Source organism: Leptidea sinapis, chromosome 23 (genome assembly GCF_905404315.1).
Source record: "Leptidea sinapis chromosome 23, ilLepSina1.1, whole genome shotgun sequence".
In the NCBI taxonomy this organism is placed as follows: Eukaryota; Metazoa; Arthropoda; class Insecta; order Lepidoptera; family Pieridae; genus Leptidea; species Leptidea sinapis.
The window spans coordinates 882,036-909,234 of NC_066287.1; the positions used below are offsets into that span (position 1 = coordinate 882,036).

General features: G+C 35.6%; 1 protein-coding gene across 2 annotated transcripts in view; it reads left to right on the plus strand.

The window, feature by feature from the left end:
* Positions 1 to 1,602: 1,602 nt before the first annotated feature.
* LOC126971360 (cullin-1) overlaps positions 1,603 to 27,199 on the plus strand; it is a 48,042-nt gene continuing 22,445 nt past the window's right edge. The window contains exons 1-5 of one of the 2 annotated variants that reach the window (XM_050817645.1): positions 1,603 to 1,880; positions 5,810 to 6,017; positions 22,398 to 22,480; positions 23,327 to 23,435; positions 26,155 to 26,250. In XM_050817645.1, the coding sequence (XP_050673602.1) occupies positions 5,961 to 6,017; positions 22,398 to 22,480; positions 23,327 to 23,435; positions 26,155 to 26,250 (345 nt within the window). In that variant the 5' untranslated portion in view covers positions 1,603 to 1,880; positions 5,810 to 5,960. Of the gene's footprint in view, positions 1,881 to 2,035; positions 2,145 to 5,809; positions 6,018 to 22,397; positions 22,481 to 23,326; positions 23,436 to 26,154; positions 26,251 to 27,199 lie in introns of those variants that run through there. The other variant, XM_050817646.1, reaches the window with a different exon arrangement.

Genomic DNA, 27,199 nt, shown 5'->3' on the forward strand with positions numbered 1-27,199 from the left:
TACTAACATCTTTACATTTTGCAATCTTTATCGGTATTACTGGTTGTTCTATGAAACCAAATCTACTCACTGTATTCAGCGTCTTTGGGCCATATACTCGGGTCACACGACTTATCATAATTATATTCCGATACTGTTACTGTTATGTTTCATTTGATCCACTTTTATATAACTGTTTTCACCCAAAACATCCCGTATATATGTATAAATCCTCTTCTTTTGTTCCTTCTTGTAGCCTTCATACATGAAGAGATTTTTTCTTTTCCACGGCTTTTATTCGCAGGTCACCATTTTCACCTTTGTTAATGGAATTACGTCTTTTAGATTGATCCCGAATCCAACTTTCACTTTCACTTGTTGATTTTGTTGATTTTTCGCCATGGTCACCCTCTATCGCTGTACTCTTGGCGATTTAAGCCTAACTTAACTTTTTCGGGCTTTCACTAATAGTCATTTCATTGTGAGATTTTGAATAAATAACCTGTTGCCTGTTTTGGTTTTGACCAGATCTTAATTTATTCTCATTGGCTACGTGATGTTCTGATAATCTTGTGTTCCATTTTCTGTTTAGACATCTGTAATTACTTTTTCAAAGTCAGACATTCCTGTTTAGATATATCAAGTTCTACTTTTAATCTTTTAATTTCGTTATTTGGAATCGGTAAAAGCATAGATTTAATATCTGTTAACTTTGATTCCAATGAGTCTATTTTGGAAGATACGACTTGATTAATAAAATCCTTCAGTACACTTAAATCGAATTGGCTTGGTGTACCGGCAGGGGTCATCATCTCCATATCTGAGGCCGGTGAACTTGAAGTTCCACCCCTAACTGGAGTATCATCCTTTACTCTGATGCGCCAAGTAACGTTAAAACATATCTCACATTTGAATGTTCTTTTAAATTCCGAAACTTTCTCTCTAAATGTCGTTGATGCTATGACATTTATAGTGATAAGTTCCATTACATCCAGTGCATTTTAGTAATTCTACACGTTCAATTATATTCTTGCATTGCGCACAATTCATGTTCATTGTGTAAAGCAATGCAGAGTGAGACACAAATAGTAACTGACGCTCTGAGTGACAGAGCGCGTTCCACCGTTGTTGGTATTATCACGGGCTAAACTTTTAATCACTATTATACACATAGCACTTATTATTTAAGTCACAAATCTAATTGTATAATTTAAGTCAAATTTAAGAATAAAATATACAATTGAGTAATACTGAATTACACTTTAAACATTTAAAAACGAATTAATTCCGACACACAACAATAACACCGCGGGTCGTCGGTGTCAACAAGTCATAAGATGCACTTATAAAGCATGAATGACAAAAACTTCGAATTTTAATGACTCTGACGAAAGGAAACGGGCAAAACCCAGTATCTTCAAAATGCTTAGTATAGTTTTCACATATCATAGAACGCATCTATTGAGAGAGAGAGATGCCTAACGTCAAATAACAGCGCATATGAACTTTTTAATAATTTATGTGGATGAATGGTGTATGACTTTTGCCTGTCACGAACGGGAGAAGCTGAATAAAAAAATTTTAACTATATTGACAATTCCTTATTGGTTCTAGAGCACTGTCTCACTCTTTGCCCCAAAAATTCTTGGCTCGTGCTCTTTCATGTTCATCATTTTGTTTCAATTTGGCCCTCTAGTGAAATCGTGATTGAATAAAAATATCCTGAATCAAATTCAGGTGTATTCAATTGTGTTTAAGTTGTATGTTTTTTATTGGTTCTATTGTGATGACGTTAAATTATTAACTAAATAAACTTATGTCTACAGTGTTGAGTGTAAAAACTAAGCGTGTGATTGTTGACAATGTGGTAGACAACAAAAAAACTTCACGGGGTTTTCTGCGTGAGTATAATCTAAATATTTTAGATTTTAATATTTCTATCATAAAAAATATGCTTTATTGGCCTTTTCCATTTCGTCGCATTATACTTCTTATGACAACTGACAGCTTGAGGCTGTCCAGTCAAATTCAGGTGTTTTTTTATTCTATTTTACTTGGAGCATGCAACTCGAGATATTCCAAATCAGTATTAACAAAATATTAATGTATTCCTCAAAACTGTGTTGAAGAGAGTGCCATTACAGTGATATGTTTATCGAACAAAGGTAATACGAAAGAGAATCACAAACATGTTTTGCTGTCCTTGGTGTAAAATGTTTTCCTTTGTCAAATGTTTCGTACAACTTTTACCTTATCCATCTGCTGTGGTTGTATCGATTACGTTTTCCCAATGTTTAATTTACTAATCGCACGTAGAAAGTATTACGTATACGACGTTTTCATGTAACAAAGCGTAAATGCGTCGTTCGAAGATGTTATGTTAATATGGGACAGTTTTCGCTTCACTGGTGTTTTAACTGTTGTTTGTGGAGTCACTTATGGTATAAAATATAAATACTTGTCTCATCAATTATTGTTGTTAATTGTGTAACATGATAATTGCTATTATTATGTATGCAATTCTTAGTTAGGTAATTTTTTATTTCTGCCTACCTCCTCTTGTGAAGTACCTTGAAATTAAGTAGATTTAGATTTAATTGGGATCCCTCTATTTATTTACTAATAATCAAATACACCTGTACTGTTGGTATTTTTACCTATAGAATACATTTAATAATCTGGCCTACTTCTACATTTAATGTGAAATTATTATACATTACACAAATGAATATATTTATGTGTTTTTACATCCAAGCCTCCTGTGCTGGTTAACATATTGTGTGTTATAATGTGTCTAAACACCTTTCATGATTGTGTTAACACATACATCATTATTATCCACAGGATTCATCATTTCAAACACAAAAGTGTTAGTTATAAAAACATGTTTAAATTTGTCTTTGTTATAGTACATCTATATAGTAATTATCTTAAGCATGGTAGTAATACAAGTAATGTTGGGGGTTAACAAACCTTAGGCATTTATTTATGTCTTACCTTCGTAAATATCTGTAATGTTTGTTAATCCTCTGGTGCTGCCAGGGTGCATAAGGGGTTTCGATGCCTTAACAAGCTTATTCATCCTCAGTAATTGGCAAAAATCTACCATCCATTTGACAAGAGCCTGAATAGAATGAGGACAATACTTAGTGGGACACTTTTTGTTAAGTAAAATATTGTAGCAATAATGTATTTGATTTTGTAAATTTGATTGGGCTCTATTACCAAGGTATGAGGAGTATTCCTAAGCAGTTGTATTGTTTATAATATCATGTTATAGTAACCTTTACCACACAAATGTTTCTCATTTTTTAAGTTCTTGAGTATTCCTATGGAATTCTTTGTTGGAGCCTTGGAAGTATTCCTATGGAATTCTTTGTTGGAGTTTCTAAGTTGGAGCTTAATCACTATTTCATCATCTAATAGTGTTCATATTCTGTTTTTTTTTTTGCTTTTTTTTTATGAAATTTATACATGTTGTACTTTGACATTTCTATTAATTAGCTGATCACTTATTAGTATTAATTAATCACTTGGTGACAGAATGGAGTTGTACGCTGTAATTAACTATCTTTCTAAAAACTTTTTCTTGCTCAAAGACTCCCAGGGGGAGATTAACTGATATAATCTAAACTACTAACTTTTATAACTAAGTGACTAACCTTTTTCATACAAGCTCTTATTCTCACTCTTGACCTCATTTTAAGCTATGTTCATGTTATGATACTTATACAGGGTAGATTAATGGTATATTTATATTGTTAAGTTATTGTTTTTTTTTTGCATGTTCTTAGCTTCTTTCAATAGCTTTCTGATACATCTCACATCAGACACTCAAATCATCGTAATATATCATTTGCTACATGTAAAATAATACACATTGACATAACACTGTACAAGTGCCACAGTCTTGTCCCTCTGAGGCTTAGGTACTGAGTGATCACAGTTTCGTAATACTATAATAATAATATAATAATAAATATTGAGTGGGAGGTACAAGTTTAACTACAGCACCATTATGTAACCCAAGAAAGGTCCAAGAAATAATATGCAGTATGGGTTTTATGAGTGATTTTATATAGGATTTTCTTCAAGGTATCTTACTTCTTTAAAATAGATAAAAATCATAGCAATCCGAATACTGGTTTTGTAATAATATATGACCTAAAATTGCACCTATTTTCCAGTGTTGCAGCATCATGAAATTTAGCTAGGTAAATGCTTATTTTTATTATAAATACTTATTGTACAACATGTTTTTATCTCTTCAATTTGTGAGCTACATATAAAACTATCAAAAATGCTCCTAGATTAAATTAAAAAATTTAACAGACTAAGTTCATGTAGGAATATAAAAATACATTCATTTTAGTCAGTTGTCTGTCCAGTGGCTGCTTTCAATGCCCAATCTCTGAGCTTAAGATTATTTAGAATATAAAGTATGTGTATGTATATGATCTCTCAATTAAACCTCTTTGCCTAGATAATTTAAATGTAGATAGATTTATTTATATCTAGATAGAGCATCTTGCACTTACACAACCGATGAAATCAGGCTATGTTTTTACTTTAGTGTGTCACTCACAATTTATATGTCACTTTGTGATAGTGTGTGAGCATTGCTCAAAATAGAGGTTAACTGTCAACCTCAATTTTTTAAACATTTTCACAGCTGTCCCAGTCTATCTAAATGATATATATTCTTAATTTCCAAATCCCCATGGAATTGAAAAGGCTTTGCTGTCATATTCATCAAGCCTTAAATACCAATTATATGAAATCATGAAAATGTTTCATAGATTGATGTAAAAATGAAGTGGAGGATAATTGTAACAATCTTGGCCATTTAAAGATTGAATATAGAATTTGGGTACTTAGTTTGTAGGTTTGATTGATCCTGAACTTTTTTTTCTTTATAAGAAAAGCAAACAACTGCTACTTAAAGAGTACATTTTAAAGAAATCAAAAGTCTAGTAAAATTGTGGTCAATTACACTATCCACATCTTACTGTGTAAAACTTTGAGGTATACAATGCTAAGTTAAACTCTCTTTAAGTCACATACTGAAATTAAAGAGAAATAAATAATGTAAATGTTCTAATTTATGGCTGGTTGGAATAAATTTATATTACAACAATTATTAAAACACAAAAAAAAACAAAAAAATATTTAAGTACACAAATGTACACTAAATTATAACTATATTCCCAACAATATTAAAGTACTTATCATGTTTGGTAATATATATAATAGATATTTAAATTTGTTTATGTCTTGCACATAAAAATTATCAACGAGTTACATTTAAAAGGTCTTAGAAATAATCAATAATTTAGTTTTAAAAATCTTTGCTATAAACTGCTATCGGTCTGCATGTTCTTTGCTCTTGATCTTTCCATACTGCTTACCAAAAAGTGAGCTTTTTGCTTATTATGGCCTAAAGTTTGTCATGGATGACAAATATATTTGGATATAATCAACACAGTTCTGCAAATGCTCACACTAGATACCCATACCCATCTCAATTGCTATCACTTGGTCATTGGTGCTTTGGCCTCATATAAAAATATATTGTTTTAGTCTGTTTCTTTATTGTGGCCAATGTTGTTGGTCTATCAAGCTATGTGCCCAGCTCACTGCCACTTCAGTTTCAAATTTCATTTTATATATACGTAGATCACTACTGTAACTGTTTAACTATTATTATTGACCTATGATTTGTTACCATGTCTTAAGATTATTATATTAACATTTTGGAACTGTAGGACTTAATGATCCAGATTCAACTGTAATTAAGAAGCATAATAAAGTAATTTCTTTTCTTTTTCAGAATTATCAAGCGTAGATAACGAAGAGCTAATGCCGTTGTGAACCATTGACAAATTATGCTATTGTACATATAGTAACTGTGATCTCAAGTGTATAAGTGTTATATATCATTCTGTGCTAGTGCAAGTTTATGGTATAGTAAGAGTGCCGAAATGAGTTCGAATAGTCTCAAACAGCACATGCCTTTGCGGCAAATCGACTTAGACCAGGTGAGTTTTTATTTTTTTAAAGCTTTGATATTGTCAATATATACTAGGGCTCACTGAGCATAAATTCAATGAATATATTAAATCTTCTTTGACAAAGAAAGCTCTCTATAGTATAGTAGATTATATAGAGGATAATGATGTACATGGTTCTTGTCTAGTTCTGCACAGACCACCTAAAATTGTATAATAGGATAAGTCTTCATATGATTTAAAAGATGGGGTGGGAGTTTCTTATCAGTTCTCCTCCCCATGTCATACTAACAAACTGATGTACCTTCATGACATTTACCAAGTGTTATTGCAAAAGGTTAGTGTCATTCCCTATTGTTTATAAATCTATTTCTATCTTCTGTTAAAAATATTGGGTGTCATAACTATTGGGGTTTGTGAGATACATCTCACTGATAAAAAGACAATGTTTAAAATGCGCGTACATGGGTGTAGTGGCAATAGGTATTGCCCAAACAAACAATGCACATTTCTCAATGCTAATAAATAATAATTGAAATATATAGGCGCGACCATCATTATCGTGTGGGCGCATTCTCGTCATAACTTCTATAAGTTCATTTATAGCAACAGCTTAATACGGAGGCCTTAAATATTCTATGTCTGTATTAGGCGTATCTGTATTTATATATGTAGATCTATCATCGCCGCGAAATGCAAGACAAGCATATTAATAGTATATATAGCATTGATAAATAGTAGATATCTTATACAAATGATTTAAGTTTTCTTTAGTGTTAATTCCGCCAATATTTGTTTTTAAAACAATTCGACACGTGTTTCGCCTCTACATGAGGCATCCTCAGGACGTGTTGTCTCGTGACAATTCATTTGTATAATTATGTATTTCCGCAAAGTAACGCCTAATTCAATAATTTTTTTTTAGCAGATATCTTGCCAACCTATAAGCTAGGACCACATATGATGACCAGGTCATCATCAGCGCTGGACTGAATGACGCGTTCATGTGTTTCCATTGTTATGCGTAGCGTGTTAACGTACGTCAGCGCTGAACGTTAGTCGAGCACTAAATGCAGCCTTAGGCCGTTTATTGACCATCAGATTGGCCATCTCCACATTTCGTCGCACCCGACTACCACTCTGTCGAGCTCGAACTACGATCAGCAATAATTAAAAATCACCATTCCAGATACCTGCTTCGTCTGACTGTATTTGGGCTATATTTTATTTATTCAGTTACCCTATAGGATATCGGAGACTTTCTATGCCCCATGTTCTGCATGCACTATAGAAATCTAAATAAGATAACACGGTTACAAAGTCGTTAATATTCATTATACAAACGGTCTGAGTGCGAATCGACCTTTACCTCAGTAAATATATGACAAGGATATATATACAATGTTTTTAATATATAAAATTCTCATGTCGCGGTGTTTGTAGTTTGACCGATTCTCATGAAATTTTGAGTGCATATTGGGTAGGTCTGAGAATCGGACAACATCTATTTTTAATTTTTTTGACATTTTTTTTTAAATTATACATACAACTTCAAATTTTCACCCATCTACGATCAACAGTTACTTTTGTATCGCGATTTTAATATCGGTAATACAACGTTTGCTGGGTCAGCTGGTATTTTATAAAATTATTACCATCAAAAGCAAAGTTCGCGATGACAGCATCGACCAATTACCCCAAGCACATGTCTTAGGAAAGGGAACGAAACGACCCACGACACCGCCACAAGCAATGCCCTTAAGCGTCCGGACACGTGTCCCTGGCTTCTTCGAATCACATCAACCCTTTCATACAACCTCTATAAATGTCTAGTATTAAAACATAATCACTACAATATCGTGTCAATGACCGGATATTGCGAACAGCTGATTGCATTGACGTATTGCTAATTATACGTCTGTGATTACCTTCGAGGTCGGCACCCTCTCTGTTTATGGTTTAACGAACCAAGCTTCTGTGTTCCTGGTAACTGTTGCCTCAGGTTCACTGTTAGTGTTGTATCCAAAAAGGTGAAACAGGAAAATCCTCTTTTTCAGATATTACAGTATCTTCCTTACGGAACTTTTTCACCCAAATTTCTACGCAAATATTCAAAATCGTTTATTTCGCACTTTACATGTAAACAGTAACATTTAGTTAAATTAACACAAAATAATAATATACAAGCGGGTAGTTACAACAAGGTGATTACTAAAACTTAAATAAAAGTAATAACTTCACAAGTATTAATTTTGTGTTGGTGTGTATGCGTGAAAGGTTGTGTATTGTGTATACATAAGTGTTTTATTAGAATTGTTCCTTAAGAAGATTTTCTATCTTTCGAATTTATCAGATAGATTATATGTAATACTAGTGACGAGGCGCTCGTCGCTTGCGTAAAATACCATAATAGAATAGTACTTTAAGTTCATACTAGAGCGCACGCACACACATACACACGATTTACACGGCCGCTAAGCAATCGTTGGAATACAAAACTATTGAGTGACACGCCGTACGCCGCCGATACTGGTCGCTGTCCGAGTTGAATTATCTGCGCCGCGCCATCCAAGTAAAAGAAGAGAAGTACCAAAAAAATGCGTCACGCCATGCCAAAAAACTTGTTTAACTTCAAAGAAAAGTGGTAGTTCAAAAAGGCTCGGCAGTGTTAACTATAACCATCAGCAAGCATTAGCAACCTACAAATAAGACTTAAGGATATGTGTAACATGATTGAGTAGTGTTCATAGCTCGAAATGCTATACTTTCACCACAAAACATGTCTTAAAACACCATGTTTGCGTGTTTTCTGCTTACTCTTCGCCTTAAGACACAATCTTCATTTAATATAAAGTTATTAAAGTTTTAAGATACAATATTAGCAAATTGATAGAGGTTTTCATTTGTGTGCGCATCACGGATACTAACTATCCAAGGAAACTACTCTATCCAAGATTTCAATTTAGTCTTCTAAATTTTTTTCCTTAGACACTTGGTATCGATGTAAAAAAATTATTACGATATCTTCATTTAATATAAAATTATTATTAATATTTAAAAACAACAATTTTTATAAGCCCTACGTACTCTGTCGTATGTGTTCCCGGACGAAGTCACTGGTATCAGCTAGTACTGAATAATACCAAAAAGACGCCATAGGCTATTTAAACCAACTACTAACTTTAAATGCATAATAAAACATAATATTTCAATTTAAGAACGCTTAAACTATATTTTATAAAAAGAATTTAAAATAATAATAGTAAATAAATTATTCGTGTCAATGACCGGATATTGCGAACAGCTGATTGCATTGATGGTAACTGATGCGCCATATGTTTCGCTGAAGCTTCAATAATTAAAGTCAAGCTTCTGTTTTCCTGGTAACTGACTACATAACTTCTTGAGTTTCATACATTATCATATTATATTTTATACATTATAATATTATTTACATCATTACTTATCAGGTGACAACCGCAACAAAGGTCTTTTAAAAATTTCCAAATGTTATAGAGAAGAATTATTGATATAATATATGCGCGGACGCGTTTCTATCATAAAAAATTGACAGTTGTAGAGACAGCTGATAGAAGTGGAATATTAAAATTTCAAATTTCATAATATTTAAAAATAATTAAATTATTGATTTCAATTTATATTTAAAACTTATTTCAGTGATATATTAATCCAACAAAAACACAATTTTAACAATGCACAGTATATATAATAATATTCACGTTGAACTTTTCACTAAATTCATTCAATTTCACGTCTTATAAGATCTAATGCTAAATGCTGCACTATACGTCAGCTGTATAACTACAGATATACTGCTATAAGCATTTCGTTGAGGTGGACTCACGGGATTTCACCCATCCAAAAAGTGTCAAACTATATAATATATTTATATATATTTTTTAATTATTCATTGTTGGTGACGAGAACCAATAAGATTTAACTAACGCTTTTGGTAATTTTTGGTTAAAGTGCCAAACGCAGCTAAATAAGTTTTCAGTTCAAAAACATGGCCGCTGAAATTTTTTAAATACTGCCAATTCAGACAAACTCGCGCTGCTGATTAAATTCGTGTAAAAGTCTAAAGTCAGACGTAATAAAATACTGTGGTAATAAAATAATGATTTAATAATATATTTGTTTATTCATGTTATTAATAAATGTATTTAATTACAAAGTAACCAAAGCTTAAAGCCTGATTCTTAAAATATATTAAACTCATAATTCATTGTTAAATGTGGTTAAACTCTTAGTTTAATTCTAATAAGATGTTATAAAGTAAAATATAACGCACAAAAAGGAGGTTTGCCAACTTTTTGAGTATATTATAGTGCAGATTAATAGTAAAGGGTACTATTTTTTTAGATAGTTAAAAAACTTTTTCTACCACACCGCGACCGCCTCTACGCGTCATGTCAATTGTCAATACGTCAACATATTCAGATGGCCGAAAAGAACCTCTTTCCTTTCGCAAACAGGGTATTAAGCGAAATTTTTTTATGACAATAAGGGACGAGTAGGACGATCAGCTGATGGTAATTGATACGCCCTGTCCATTACAATACAGTGCCGCTCAGCATTCTTAAAAAACCCATAAATACTGAGCTGCACTACAATTGTGCTCGTCGCCTTGAGACATAAGACGTTAAGTCTCATTTACCCAGTAATTCCACTAGCTACGACGCCCTTCAGACCGAAACACAATAATGCTTACTGCTTCATGGCAGAAAAATGCGCCGTTGTGATACCCATAATCATGCCGGCGCGGCATCCTGTGCCTTTGGAGGGACCACAACGCATCTTGTGATTCCTCTGGTATTGCAAGAGAATGCGGGCGGTGGTGATCACATAACGCCTGGTGTCCGATACGCTCGTTTGTCCTATTCCATAAAAAAGCCTCCCACAAAAAATTATATAAAAAAAGAAGATATACTACGCAACACGAGAGGGAAGAAGAAGACCATATCTAACCATCGATTGTTTATAGCGCTGCTAGATTTACGTTAGTATTTCTTAAGAGCGGTGCAGCAATACGCACGGGCTTTGACCCAGTTTCGACAAAGACGCGGTTTTCACGGCGATATTTCACCACCCACGACGTCAGCACGGTTTATTATTATTAGCAGAGTCAATAGAGAATTTATCATTCTTATTCACACACACACACACATTGTGGTAGATAGCCTACACTCACACACGTAGCAATAAGTCTACTAAAGACAGGAATATATTAGTGATGGTCCAAATGTGGTTTGAACCGAGTGCGAATTTCGACCGAACATTCGGTAAAAATCAAAAATTCTGCCTAATTTCGGTTGATTTTCGCCGCGCTTTCTCAGGAGTGATAGGTCACGTCATGTTTATGCATCGCGGTTAGCTATGTTTATGCATCGCGGTTAGCTACACCCCCGCGTAAATCTTGGTCGAACGGCACTTGTAGCAAATGCGTCATTTTCATGACGCGTAATTTTTTGTTTACTTACATTTAACATATTTTGATATATCTACGTGTTTTAACGAGGTTTAATATGAAATATTATTTTGTTTCTTATTGCAAATGTTAATTATTTAACAGATTTTTAGTTCTATTATTTTTAACTGACTTCAAGACTGACTTGAAGGAGGAGGTTCTTAATTTAACGGTTTTTTGTTATGTTTGTAACATCAGAACTTTCGACTGGGTGAAACGATGTCGATGACCCTTTTTTTATTTGAAAGCTATTGCATCCCGTGTGGTCCCATTGCATTGCATTTGGTCCAGATCTGACAAGGCATCTATGAGAAAACCATAACAGTCCTAAATTTGCAATAGGTATGTGCGCGATAAATAGACGAATAATTCAGTATGACGCCAACCGATTTCGATTATTCTTTTGTTATTGGAAAGGATGTACTTCAAGGATAGTTTGATGAGAGTTTGGTGAAACTACGATGAAATAAATAAGAAAGGAAAATATGTAATAATTACTACAATGAAAGCGGTAGGCGCGTTGTGGTGAGCGCTTGACAACCGACCGCTTAGCTACCTCGAGGTTACCACGCGGCCGTATGTATGTTTTCGTGTCTTACTGTCGTTTCCAAATATTCAGTCTATCTCCGGTTGTGGTCTACTTGAGATAAAAATCGTTACTATCCTTGACTTTTCTGTCCCAATAAACTTATCGACGGTAACTCGCCTTATCCGTACACGCTGTCTGTCAATGGGATGACGTATAGCTTACCAGCGATAGAAGTTTATATGGAAATTGCAATTCACGCGTCCAAATATAAGGCTATAAGAATGACTTATCGGGTATATTGGGACAGCTAAATACTGACAGTAGAAGGTAGTAATTAATCTCTATCTTTAGATAGTATATTGGGTACGGCCGTAAAGCGCAGATACACACGTGTGGTAAGGTTAATACACTATACAGTACTGTAGGCTGGCCTATGTCATTCGTGTCCGTATATGGTGTCGTGTTCGAGGTACACGCTACATACTAATCCGAACCAGTTTGATGAGTATTGATATGTGAACAGTAAACTTTATACAGCGAGTATAAGTTTTGAATATTCTTACGTACGTTCATAAATTTTTCGTTCGTGACAACACAGAACAAACGATAGAACAGTAGCGTAACTCAGCAGTCTCCTTGATTTACCTACGTCTGGGCGGAGCGTTAGGGTTGGTACATACAAAAAAAACAGTGTCGTCTAGGGACGCCCGAGAAAAAGGGAACTTTCATAAGATAAAGCGGAGGAGCTCCAAATGTTTGTAAATATGTAAATAGTATATTATAACAGAGTATCTGGACGATTTTTAAAAAGGTACAAAACTTGAACAACAAAAAATTAACAGGACATCTGGATTCGAACTGGGGTCTTCTGCTTTCTGGATCACCCAATGTCCCATCTGAGCTATTATAGTCTAGTACACAGTGGTGAAATTTACCTTTGTATTCTAATGTTATTGTAGCAATTTCTCATTAAAAAACGGATTAAACTACATATTATATTTATATACAAGAATTGCTCGTTTAAAGATATAAGGTTTCACGGAACGACGCGTTTGAACTCTGGCGGTACGCAAACACTTGCCATCTGCCGATGCGTACAACTTTATACGATAGAGAGAGAAGATGCGATTAAAAACGATATACAACAGCACAGTTCATAGGTTTAATAACTAAATATTAGGTATTTTAACAAGACTATTTATTTTTCGTTTTGCACAGTATCGGTTTTTGTGTGCGTGCCGGCTACCAAGCAGTTATTGAAAGACTATTATTTTTACAGTTAGGTCCTAATAACGAGATTAATAATATAAACGAAAAATAAACATCACATCGGGCTCATTAATATCTTCTAATATATAAAATTCTCGTGTCATGGTGTTAAACATTGAAGTCCTCCGAAACGGCTTGACCGATTCTCATGAAATTTTGAGTGCATATTGGGTAGGTCTGAGAATCGGACATCTATTTTTCATCCCCCAAAATGTTAAGGGTGGTCCACACGAATTATTATTTTTATTTTTTTGACATTTTTTTTTAATTTGTTTGAATATGAGTCAGCATTAAAAATACATACAACTTCAAATTTTCACCCATCTACGATCAACAGTTACTTTTGTATCGCGATCTTAATATCGGCAATACAACGTTTGCTCGTAATATTAGCTAGTAATATTATACAATTAGGTCGTTTTGTATTGTATAACGACACTTAAGGGTAGGCTATGGCCCTTTTTAAAGCTCTTTTCAGACTACACTATACTATATAGCATGGCGTTCACCTTACGCGATATAATCGCAAGTATTTATAGTACCTATATGGCTAGCTCAGTTGAACGCGATCTTTGAAGAGTGTGCACATGATCGACACAATGGATTTAATAGTGGAAAACTAACTTTTTTTTTATTTATTTATTATATTACATATACCGATATAAAACTAGGTCAACTTAGCATCTAAAAAAACACAAAGGTTAATAACTAATGCTAATAACACTTAATAATACGTCATAACTCACAACTTATGCTATACATTAAATGAACAACAGTGAAAATATTTTAAAAGACATAAAAACGAATAATTATAACTTATAAATATGACTTGGCAGGTTCAACTAACTAGTCTTGAAAGCTCATCAAGCGATGATGACAATGCAGAATTTCCCCCTTATTCATAATAGTCTGCTAACTTACAGCATTGCTAATTCTCACTCTGTCTTCTTCTATTGACCTAAGTCAGAATGAGAAAAAACACTCCTTAGCGGCTGTTTAAAGTTAGCGGACCATTATCAATAAGGGGTTTTGACACTATCTTGTCATTAATGCTACGAAAGAAGAAAAATGCCATACCATGGATATTAAAATCATTTAAAGTTCAGTGTGGGGATTTGAAACTTTTTGAAGATGGAAGATGGAGAAAGAGGGCGACTCACGAAATAGCACAGCATTGACTCAGTACACGCTGAATTTTATTGCGTTTATTAAACCCAATAATATGTCGGTACAGTGAAGTGAGAACGTGTCCATAATAATGTATGGTGCGCGATATTGTATATATTATATTATAATATGCTATTACAAGCCGTTCCGGCCCGCTTTTTAAAAAGGAAGGAGCGTTGGAATTCGAAAAATAATCTATCTAGGATAAATTACGCATCGAATGGTGGTAGTTTCATGTCGATACGATCAGGCGTGAACGAGCCTCAAACAAAGACCATTTTCATTATACGAGGGCTGCACTAAAAGTATCGGGAATGGAGTATTTCCACTGTTCCTGTCATATTAAAATCTTTTTAATTGACTCGAGAAAATTCTAGACGCCTACAAAACGGCTATTTTGGAGCCCCAACTTCCGAATGGAATGGATATGGATACATTTTTAAATAGTAATGTTGTGTCACTTCCTTGATTGAAAATTGAAATTGAAAACTAACAAAAAATAAAAACAATTAAACTTGATTTAAACTTGCCATAGCCACACAAAACAAACAAATTTTTTTTAAATATTTTAAATTGTTTTTGGACATTAATAAGATATTCCTTATATTTTAATTTAGGACAATACAAAATACGTCGCACCACCAGCAACTAGTACGAACAGTCATGTCGGTAAAATAATTGTAGTGTCGCTTGTGCCGATTTCGTGTTCTAGTAAAGAGTGAAGACTCTTTAGTTTGTTACATTTATAAATGTTTACGTAAAAAAAGGAAACGTTATTGGCGTCATCCTTATATAGAAAATAATATAATTTGTTGAGAGTTTGTTGCGGCTAAGGAATTTGCAGGATATTTTTTTTATCTATATACAGAACAAAAAAAGAAACATATCGATATGAATAATATTGCCCCAGCAATAACAAAACAAAACACAAGGTTTAAGGGATTGTGTAAGTGACGCTCGGTATTACAGTAGAGCGTCGATTATCCGAACTAATTGGGTTTTCGGAAAACCGGTATTTTCGGATAATAATATGTAACCAACCATATTAATATTTATATCTTTAATGACACAAAGGAATTAAACAAAAAAAGTGTGGACAAATTTGTAGAAGGTACAAAATTAACGCTTAAAAAAATCGTAGGTAACGAGCTGCTATATTTGATACTGGTCGCTTTCAGCCTGTGTTTCAAACCAATGCGAGGCAATATCTAATCAGGTAAACGCTTCAGAGGCACCAATTATGTTTTCATCTTCATTATCCTGAAGTGGCGTCAGCCTTAGTCACGAGGTCTTCATATGGCATAATTTGGTATCCGGGATCTTCATCGTTGATCGTTTAGGCATTTTAAATCGAGAGTTTACTTTCATGCGGCAAATTTTCGTCTATCGACTAGCGGTTACTTGGGATAGTCGCACGACACGTCACAAGGTAGGATATCATCACCACCATCTGGATGTGTCCGCCACACATCCAGATGGTGGTGATCCTCCACAGTGCGGTTTTCAAGGAGCTTTCTCCCTCGTACTACAAAGCTGTGGAATGAGCTTCCTTGTGCGATGTTTCCGGGACGATACGACATGGGTACCTTCAAAAAAAGCGCGTACACCTTCCTTTGCGGCCTTTGGGCCGGCAACGCTCTTGTGATTCCTCTGGTGTTGCAAGAGAATGTGGGCGGCGGTGATCACTTAACACCAGGTGACCCGTACGCTCGTTTGTCCTCCTATTCCATAAAAAAAATCCAAACACGTTAGGGTTATGATGGTTTTAGATGTGCATGTATAAAATCCGTTCGGTTAGATATCACAGAGTTTCGAAGGAAAGAAAAATCAAAAATCCCGCGCCTTTCGGGTTACGTCCCAGCGCTCTTGCTAAAATAAAGTATATAGATATAAAAGAGTGCGAATGAGTTTATTGCCACTTTTCCAAAATGGCGGTAAAATATTTGACATACCTAAGTGTAATTTTAACCTAATTTTTCTTTCTTTATTTCAAAGCAAGGAAAATATTTTTACTTAGCAAGCAAAAAAATGTGATATACGAGTACAATTATTAACAAGTCGCGACATGTGCGCGAGCACCGTAGCGCGGGAGGCGGTAGAGAAGAATGCGCAGGTCAGGCTAGCGTACTAGTTTGGTTAAGGGGTCGTTCGGTTGAGCGACTTTCGGATAATCCACTCTCCACTGTACATGCCTAAACGCAGTAAGTCCGATCTGTGCCATGCCGCTGCCGCACATGCAGAGCCATTGAAATATAGGCGCTCGGTCAGCACTCAGCTTACAGTGCCGCCTATACCGAGCATGCCGCTGTCTAACCGCTGCTGCGCAAACAAGGGCCGATGACGCTTGAAATTATTAGATCATCTTCTCGTACTCATTGATTGCCTTAAAAAAGAAACTTACCAATATTATTTGGTTTGTTCTTCCTGTAATTTATACTATTTTATGTTTTGTGTGATTTGTGTGTGTGATGTTTTTATGTCCACCCCTCAGAGTCGTGATTGTATGAATATTGTATGAGAAATCTTGTATTAAACGATACACATATGGCCGCGCACTAACTGCTAGGGTTGCCAATTGTACTTTAAAAAAGAATATTGTAAATTCTTATTCTTATATGTGTGTGTATTTATCTTACTACACTTATGATGTGCTACGCGCTAAGTAAAGTACTATTTTACATTTGGGCACATCCAAGCAGGGCCGGATTTAAACTTAATGCCGCCCCTGGGCACCGGGAAAAAAACCGCCCCAATACTGGAAATTTACTAATCTTATAGTTTATATATTTTATTTTTTAAAACTAAAATAACTAATTTATTGCAGAAACTTTATCAAAAAAAAATACAAATTTTTCTTTAATTCCAGAAAATAAAAAAACATTAAAATTTATAAACAATGGATTATTAATTAACAGACTTAATTAATTATATTGAGCAATCTTGATAAGACTAAACAAAGTTGTTTTCACTTTCAAAATTTACCGCCTTAAAAAATTTGCCGCCCTGGGCACTTGCCCCAACTGCCCCTAGTGTAAATCCACCGCTGCATCCAAGGCTTAATGACGAAATATTCATGTGCACCGATGCCGAAATTTTCGGTAAAAATTTGTCGGCGGCGGCGTAAACTGCATCGTAAAATATGACTGCCTGAATAACCACATAAAAGCCTTAGATCATTTATACGTCTAGATAGACTATGAGAACAAATCGCGAGTGTAAGACGTAGCTTGTCACGCACACTAAACTAATAATCTTGGCATGTTTTATCGGTTGTCTAACAGCAAGAGACTATCTAGACGTATATAAATTATCTAAGGATCAAATTAATCAAAGCCCAACCTTTATTAAATATGTAACATTGTAGTAGGTTAAGTACGTTTTTGAAAGTATGAAGTACACCCCCCCCCCCTTTTAAGGGTTCCATTCCAGTCTAGGGATTGCCTCGATATATGATTGGAATTCCTTCGGAGTGTGAGGCCTATCCAGTTCCAGTTGCGACGTTTAATCTGTATAGAGATAGACATACTTATTTCTTCCAGAAATGTTGCCAACCCTATGCACTACCCAGACAATAGGTATAACACGTGTTGGTACTGGCCTTGACCGCGCAGTATTTTGATTTTTGTCACTGTGTTTCACTTCGATATACGTAAGTATTTTATTCAAATTCAATTCTCGGGAAATCTTGTTTAAAACGATACATATTTCATATAAGTGGCCAGTCTAAGTACTAGGGTTGCCAACTGTACTCTGAAGTAGAGTATTATATATGTATATAATACTAAATCCTAAAAGAGATTTTTTACTGTACTGTACGTTTGTTAGTGCCGCCACTTGAAAAAACTCGAAATTAAATGAAAATATCAAAATTATAATAGCAAGCGCAATTCAATGCGTATTTTTACTGCATCGTTGAAACATTGCCAAGAGTGGGCTTAGCATGGTTTATGATTAAAAACTTGATTGCGTATGGGCGCTCTTTTACTCTTCGTTATATTTAGATACTACACTCGAGGGCATAAAAATCGCACACACTCACATATTATCATTTTTTTTGCAAAAATTTTTTAATTTTAATTTTGTCTGCGAATATTATTTAAATAAAAGTACACTCTGTTAGCTTCCTAAAAACCCATAGTGTTAAATATAATGCACAGCTACTGTGACCCTCGAAATCAATGCAGGAGTACCATAACAATAGACTCACCCAATTTCAGGTAGCTTTGTCAGGTCGGTTTGTGGGACTTTGAGCAGGTATAAGAGTTAAAAAAACAATATTTTTTTTGAAATTAAGTGTTTATTGATACGATGTATCTAGCCTTAACAGCTTCTTTTCGATGTTTCATTGAAGAAATCATTTTTTTTACAAAGCCTTGCGGTATGCTGTTGTTTGGACTCGTAGGCGTTGCGTTTCTGGCCCTTACTCATTTCTTCAGTTTGTCCCATAAGTGCTAAATAGGAAAATATAAGGGTCAACGGCAGTAGGTCAAGAGGACGCTCCCCTATGCGCTGGACAGACCAGATCAAAGCCCTAACCAATACTCTCCTCAACACATGTGCCAGAGAAGCAACAGCCAGGAATAACTGGCGTAGAATCGTTCGTCGTTCGACGTGACCACGACTGCTCCGTCGAGAGTAATCCGACGGAGAAGAAGAAGCTAAATAGGATTGAGATCCGGGCTTCGAGCAGGCCACGCCATAATCGATATTTCAACCTCTACCAAGTATTGGCGTACTATAGCGGCTGTGTGCGTTTTCGTGCATAAAAATAAATTTTCGTCGATAAATCCCGAGAATGGCACAATGTGTTCTTCGAAGATCTCCTCCACGTATTACCAGTGGGAGGCTCCTTTGCACAGGATGCCGGCTAGATTATGGGTACCACAACGGCGCCTATTTCTGCCGTGAAGCAATAATGTGTCAGCATTACTGTGTTTCGGTCTGAAGGGCGCCGTAGCTAGTAAAATTACTGGGCAAATGAGACTTAGCATCTTGTCTCAGGTGACGAGAGCAGTTATAGTGCCACTCAGAATTTTTGGGGTTTTTGGGTTGGGGGTAGGGCGTATCAATTACCATCAGCTGAACGTTCTGCTCGTCTCGTCCCTTATTTTCATTAAAAAAACGTCGGGAAGTCGGCATCGGGCCCTGTGATGAACACAAGTTTGGTTTTTGCTTCCAGTGACATTGTACGGACTTGCAAACTATCCTAGTTTAAATTTCCCATTCTTTTTGTTTCTTTCGTATTACTACCAGTGGCGCCGCTTGGTGAACATGCTTCTACATCTCGAAACTGTGATGTCGGTCGAGCGCGTGCGTCCTCCCGATGAAACATAAGACTAACGACTTAAAAGGCCCGGCCGGAGCTAAAACTAATATAAAACTACTTTGTTGACAATAACATCTATCTGTGAATGTGGTTAAAATGTCTAGGACAGCCAAATCTCCGGAATACCAGAATAAACGACAGGGGTCGTGCACCTGGTATGTACATACTTCCATTTTCCTTCTCATTCCACATGTTTGCAAGTTAAAAGTTTTCACCCTTCCCTTTTAGGGTTCGAGTAGTTTTAGCAAAGGCTTGAATCTTGTTTACAATTAAAATACAATTTATCTTAGCGAAAGCGTGGTCAGACATGTCTCCCCAGAGCATGCACGAACCACCGCCGTATGAGACCCGTTCGGAGAATCAGCACTGAGCAAAACATTCAACAGATCTTCGGTAAGCTCTACCCCGTCGTTACCATGGAGACCTATCCTGCACTCGTCAGCGAACACTAGGAGGGAGCAACCACTGGGAGGCTGCTTTGCACAGGATGCCGGCTAGATTATGGGTTCCACAACGGCGCCTATTTCTGCCGTGAAGCAGTAATGTGTAAACATTACTGTGTTTCTGTCTGAAGGGCGCCGTAGCTGGTGAAATTACTGGGCAAATGAGACTTAACATCTTGTCCCAAGGTGACGAGCACAATTGTAGTGCCGCTCAGAATTTTTGGATTTTTCAAGAATACTGAGCGGCACTGCATTGTAATGAGTAGGCCGTATATAATTACCATCAGCTGAACGTCCTACTCGTCTCGTCCCTTATTTTCATAAAATAAAAAAATAAAAACCATGGAGACCCATCCTGAACCTTCAGAGAACAATAATACTGCCTTTCATTAATCCATAGTCCAATTTACGTGATTTCGAGCAAACTGAATGCGTGCATGTCTGTGCGCTGTCAGGCCTACTTCGGCTAGCCTTCTTGTAACCGTCCACCGACCATCTTCCACTTCTCTAATCTGGAGCTGCTGTCAAAGTTGAACTGCATTCAACCCGTGAAAACATCATCGCGCTGTGTTGTCGAACGTTTTCGGCCTGTTTTTGGTCGCCTGGTACAGCTACCAGTTTGTTGATATCGCTGGTACACACGTCGAACAGCATATTTGCTCAAATTTAACTGACGAGCCACTTGACTTTGGTTCTGCCCAGCTTCAATTAGTGAAACCAATTGATACGCTACTTCTGGTGTGGTATTCATTTTCTTGTTCAGACTGATGACGTATTCGATATAGGACCTTTCTGACTACGAATTCGTATACATATGATGTCATTAATATCATCCCGTTACCTTTGAAACCCTGCTCAGAGTCCCACAAACCGAGCTTCCTGAAACGCGCGAATTTGGGTCATTCCATTGTTATTGCATTGTTTTCGAAGGTAACAGCTACACATTAATCATAATACTATACAATTTTAGGTGGCGTGCGCAGAATCAGTCAATCCCATATTATCTTCTATAAGTACTATAAATAAGCCTTCTTTGTCAAAGAAGCTTACTGTCTGGTATTTTATTGCAGAGTTCAAAACACGGCACGTACATTTTATTCTATCTTCTTGAATTGAATGAGTTTCAAATCACAATTTTTCTCTAATACAGTAATTTTTTTCTAAGATACAATAGATTCATATCTGATATATGTATATATAAATATCTCGTGTCCCGGTGTTTGTTAAAACTCCATTTAACCGTGACCCACAAGCAGTGACCCACCCCTATATATATATATGTTCATTTATTATGATTCAGTATTGAAGAATACACACAACTTTAAATTTTCATCTTTTTAAAATCAACCCCTGTTTTCGCCATTTTTTTATTTGATCCACAGATCCGCAATAAGGTTGCAATATGGCAATCGAATATAAAAATTATTAGTTATTGTAGTACGATATATTTGCTAGGTCTGAAAATAGAAAATCTTTTTTTTGTGCCCTAAAAAATATTGATTTTTTTTAATACTTTAAATGGTAATACAACGTTAGTTGGGTCTGCTAGTAATATATAATACTGGTGGACCCAACAGACGTTGTCCTGTACACACGTCTAAAATCGGTCCAGCCGTTAGGAGTTCACTAGCATACACATGAGCAGGAGAATTATGTTATATGGACGGAATTGAGAATCTAAACCATTCTCGAATCCACCTGAAGACACACACCAATTTACTACACGACCTCATTATCTCGCGACGACGCTGCAACGTAAAGCTCCCTCCCGTTCCCCTTTCACCCCCTCGTGTTACGTCAGTACGGCTTGCAGTTTCATTACCGTTACTTTTCGTGAAATTAACTGCTTTGTTTTGAAGTTTTCATTGTTACGTTTTGACTTTTGTTGTTAATAATCTGTGTCGCTATAGTAGTACCTACTGCCAGAAAAATAATTAATATTTTTTTTATTTAACCTAGATCTTTCAATGATTTTTTCTTCATTATAATAATAATAATCAAAATCACAACATAACACCTTTTTACATCAGTCTATAATACTAAAAAAATAAATCGTTAATTTATTAATTATATCCCAATAAAGCGAAAATGTGATGTCATCAACGTTAGGTCCAGAGAGAATGTAACCAGGTAATGAATTAATATTATTAAGTATACCTACTCATTTATATCATCTCTATTTTTCCAGATATGGGGCGACCTCCGAGAAGGCATAGAACAAGTTTACAAGAGACAGCACATGGTTAAACAGAGATACATGGACCTATACACGTATCCTTTTATATTTTATACTTTACGCGTTGTCCCGAATGATCGTGGACCAGACTTATTTGCACAGAATACCGGCTTGGTAATCGACAAAAAAATAATTAAACGATGCTTTGAGAGTTTTTAAAACCGTATCTCAATTTTGTATTGAAGGCATATTTTAAACAAAAACCAGCATTCAAATGCGTGTTGTTATTACAAACGCTTAGCGTAAACTGAGTGACTTACCACGTTTTTGACCTATGTCAAGCCGTAACTCGTAAGTAGCCCTATGGCTACCACATGGCTTCTCCTGATTTGCCAAGCATTTTAGCGCTTGCATCCGACCGGCATTATTCTAAGTCAGGTGTTTTTATCTTCGCGGTAGTTGCGTACGTCAGGCATGCCACGTGGTTCACGCAACCTGACGCGTCTTGCCCATTACAATGCATTGCCGCTCAGGATTTTAAAAACCCAAAAATACAGAGCGTCACTACAATTGCGCTCGTCATATTGAGTCATAAGATGTTAGGTCTCATTTGCCCAGTAATTTCACTAGCTACGGCGCCCTTCAGACCGAAACACATTACTGCTTCACGGCAGAAAAAGGCGCCGTTCTGGTACCCATAATCTAGCCTACATCCTGTGCAAACAAGGACCCTCTCCCCACTGGTAAAAGCCCTTAGTCGCCTCTTATGACACTCTTATACCTGGAACTTCCCTATTCTTTTTATGCCCCAGGGAAGCGCAGGGCCCGTGTCTCAATCCAAAATAAATACTTTTTAATATTTTAAAGTTTAAGTTATTACTTAGGGTAAATTTGTTGAATTAAAATTGTGTCCGAGTATGATGGTCCTGAACACACCACAGTCACGTGTATGACTACTGCACGTCTGTGCACCAGCAGAGCTCGAGCGCTGCGGGCGGCAGCCGGAGCGGCAGCAATAGTGGCAGAAGTGGATTCGCCGGGAAGAAAATGGTTGGTTTTTGTACCCATAGATTTAGGCTTAGAACTATGAATTTACACGATAATTTATATTTTGCTACACAAATTAAATTTGATAGCAAAATTTTATGAACGATGCTGGTCTCGACTGTTCGCGTTTCGTGCGAGTGTTCTGCCAACTGAGCTTACAGTTCGAGTGACGTATCGTCATAAAATCTTGTATGCTTTGTTCAACTCTCAGGTTATCAACTGTAAAGTAGATCCTGTCACCACAACCTGAGTCACTGAACGGTTAGCTCAGTTGGAAAAGCACTCGCACGGAACGCGAGTGGTCGTGGGTTCGAGTGCCACATCTTTCATAAAATTTTGTTTTCAAATTTTAATTGTATATTAACCCTATTGAGTGTTATCACTTTAAAAACATAACAAATTGTATAAATTTAGCTTTTTAGCTGCTCCAAGCTAGCTTAGGTTAATGGTGTCATTCTATTCTTTTCTAAAGAGATAGTTTCTTGCGCCGCTTCTTCTCTCTCAGAGCGCCATTTGTTTCCGAAGCAGTAGTAGTATCTAGTATTTATTAGAAATGACATCAAAAAGAATTCTAAGGGAATCAATTTTGAGAAAATAAATGCCTTTATGCCTTTGTTCGTTAACAAACTCATCGCATCCTCGCACAGCTCTAGTGGAAACGCAACCTTAGTAGGTACGGCATAAGTCACAGCTCATTAGAGCCAAACGGAACCCATATACGTGGTCGCCTGGTGACTCGACAACCGCGCGACACCTTGCAAGCGACTTGTTCCTGTGACGTCACATGTTATGAGTTAATGTAGTTGTCATGTTCAAATTTGCCTAAATGCAGTAGATTTTAATATCCTTACTTTTAGCAAGAAATTTTGCATGCTTAAAAAGACATGGGACAATAAACGAATATTGTTATATTTTTAGGGTATGTACACCGTACCGTATGTCACAGCCACTTTTTTCCGAAACTATAATAACAATACTATTAAAACTTGGTAAGTAGATGTATTCTGTGAACCGCATTAAGATTTTTACACAATAAAAAAATAGAAAAAAAAAACAAAACTTTTGGGTATACTTAGAACTGAACCTCGAAAATTTTTTTTTCTTTAAACCCATACTTGTAGGTTAGGTTATCTCTGGATAGGTCTTCAAAACTTTTTTTCTAAACTGAATAGTTTTCGCGAGAGACACTTCCATAGTGATAAAATGTGTCTGTAATTTCTAAAATAAGAGAATGATAAAACTAAAAAATATATATGATGTACATTAGTACATGCACATTACATGCAAACATCCTCCGAAAATTGGTTTGAACAAGATCTAGTTAGTAGTATTTTTTAATAAGTATAAATGACTAGCTGACCCGGAAAACGTTGTTTTGCCATATAAAGTATAATTCACGCGATAGTTTTATAAATAATAAAATATTGCCTATATTATAGCCTGTACATCATTTTGATCTATTGTCAATAGTTTTTGCAGCGCACGCAAAAATAGGTTTTCGATTTTACACCTTGTGTTACACAATAGCAATTTTATTACGGATCCCTAATTTTGAAAAAAAAACATAGCCTATAAGCCTTCCTCGATAAATGGACTACCCAACACTGAAAGAATCATTCAAATCGGACCAGTAGTACCAGAGATATATATAGTATAGATGAGAGCTCATTTGCACTGTATGATTTTGAGCAAATATTTTTTGCCTTTTCCATTAAAATACTTTAATATCATTTTCCTTTCTATATAACTTTTATATTATGTTACTTGCTACGGAACCCTTTAGGGCGAGTCCGACTCGCACTTGGCCGCTTTTTTAAATATGGTGTGCTGGTTTAATTGAATGAGCTTCCTTTAAAAAGTAACATGTCGCGTGATAATTTTAATGTCGTAATACAGTAATTCTTCTATTAAATAACATTTATTAAATTTTGAGTTTTGTTGGATATGGGATACTATAAATAGTCAAATATTATAATTATTTTTTCACACATTACTGCCACAAAAGCATGTACGTCAAAAAATCGAGCAAGTTCATAATATCAGTGTTAGGAATATACATCCTAACACTTGCTGAGAACGTACCTTTTTGCGAATCGCGCTGCTACCTCGTTTGGTATCATTCTAAGTTATTAAATAATCCTTCCATGTCTTAGAGCATTAATGGGTTTGTTCCGATATGCACTGCGACCTATTTAAAACGGAACGGAATCCCGTGTACTTTCAGCCGCAGTTTTTGAAACAGCATTCAAATGAGTGTAATAAAGTTTTCTAGTTCATTAAAAAAAACTGTTGTTGGAGTACTGTCAAATTAAAAATATTTGGGATTAAACTGTAGGTATTCTTTATAAATCGTTAGGCACTCGAGTGGTTTGTACCGATCACGTGATCAAAGTACTGCGAGTACCTTACCTCAAAAACGCCAGTGCTCACAGAAGAATACGGCGGCGATTCATGACGTCATATATTTCCCTAGGGTACTTCGGCAGTATGCTGGCAGTCCATAACGGAACGGATTTTTCTTCTGTGATAGCACTGTGCAGTGTTCGCAGTGCATATCGGAACATACCCAATATCTCTTTCTTGATTGTTTTTATTAACAATTGTGTGGTTATTTTTTCTTTTCCTCATATAATGTAAATTTTTCATATCTATTGTATTTTTGTCTTGTATTCAGTTTTTTTTAATAAAGATTATTATTATCATAATTCATTTTACTTTCCAGATCGGTCAAGTCCCAGGCGGTGCACAGTTGGTTGGTCTGGAGTTGTACAAGAGGCTAAGAGAATTTCTCACCATCTATCTTATAAACTTATTGAAGGTTTGTTTTTTCTCTTTGGTAATAAGACATTAATAAACTTACAAATAGTCAATTTGCTTATGATTGGTTTATTCGGACGAATAAATTCTATTTGCAAGGATGCTTGACATTCGGACAATATCACAATTATCATTGTATTGAGTTTTGTCAGCGAATACGAGGGCTGCACTAAAAGTATCGGGAATGGAATATTTCCACTGTTCCTGTCATATTTAAATCTTTTTAATTGAAAACTCCTTGGAAAACTCCTTTGAAAACTCAAAAATCGAATACCATGTATTTATTTAAAAAATATTCTCGGTCTTGTTACAAGGTCTTTTCAAACTTGTTTAGTCGTTGATAAAATGGAATTGACTCAAGAAAATTCTAGAGCGATGATTTATTATGACTTTCGAAGTGGTATAACACAAAAACAGTGTGTTGACCTGATGATTTCTGCATTTGGTGATGAAGCCCCATCCAAAACCACAATTTATCGTTGGTTTGCTGAATATCAACGTGGACATGTCAAGCTCAGTGATGATCCCTGTCAAGGTCGTCCAAAAACTGCAGTCACCAAAGAAAATGTTGATGAGAACAGAACTGAGGTATCGATTGTATCATTAATATCATTGATTGAATTATTTGTATTGCGAATACATAGGTATTTATATGAAAAAATATATAGGGTCCGGATAAGTAATAACAATAAATTATATACTTAGATCCCCAGTGTAACCGAATAAAAAAACGGCGTTCCATTGATTATTATCGAAATAAGACTAAGAATTAAAATAAAACTTGAGTATACATTTTGCTATTTAACATATCTTCGGAAAAGTTGAGCATGCTGGGTATAAATTGGTAAGAAACTTTTAAACTTACCGGATTCGTATTCATGTGTGTATGAAATAAAAATATTGGTACATTTCAACTAAGTACCTGGTAAGTTAAAAGAAAATCTATCTAT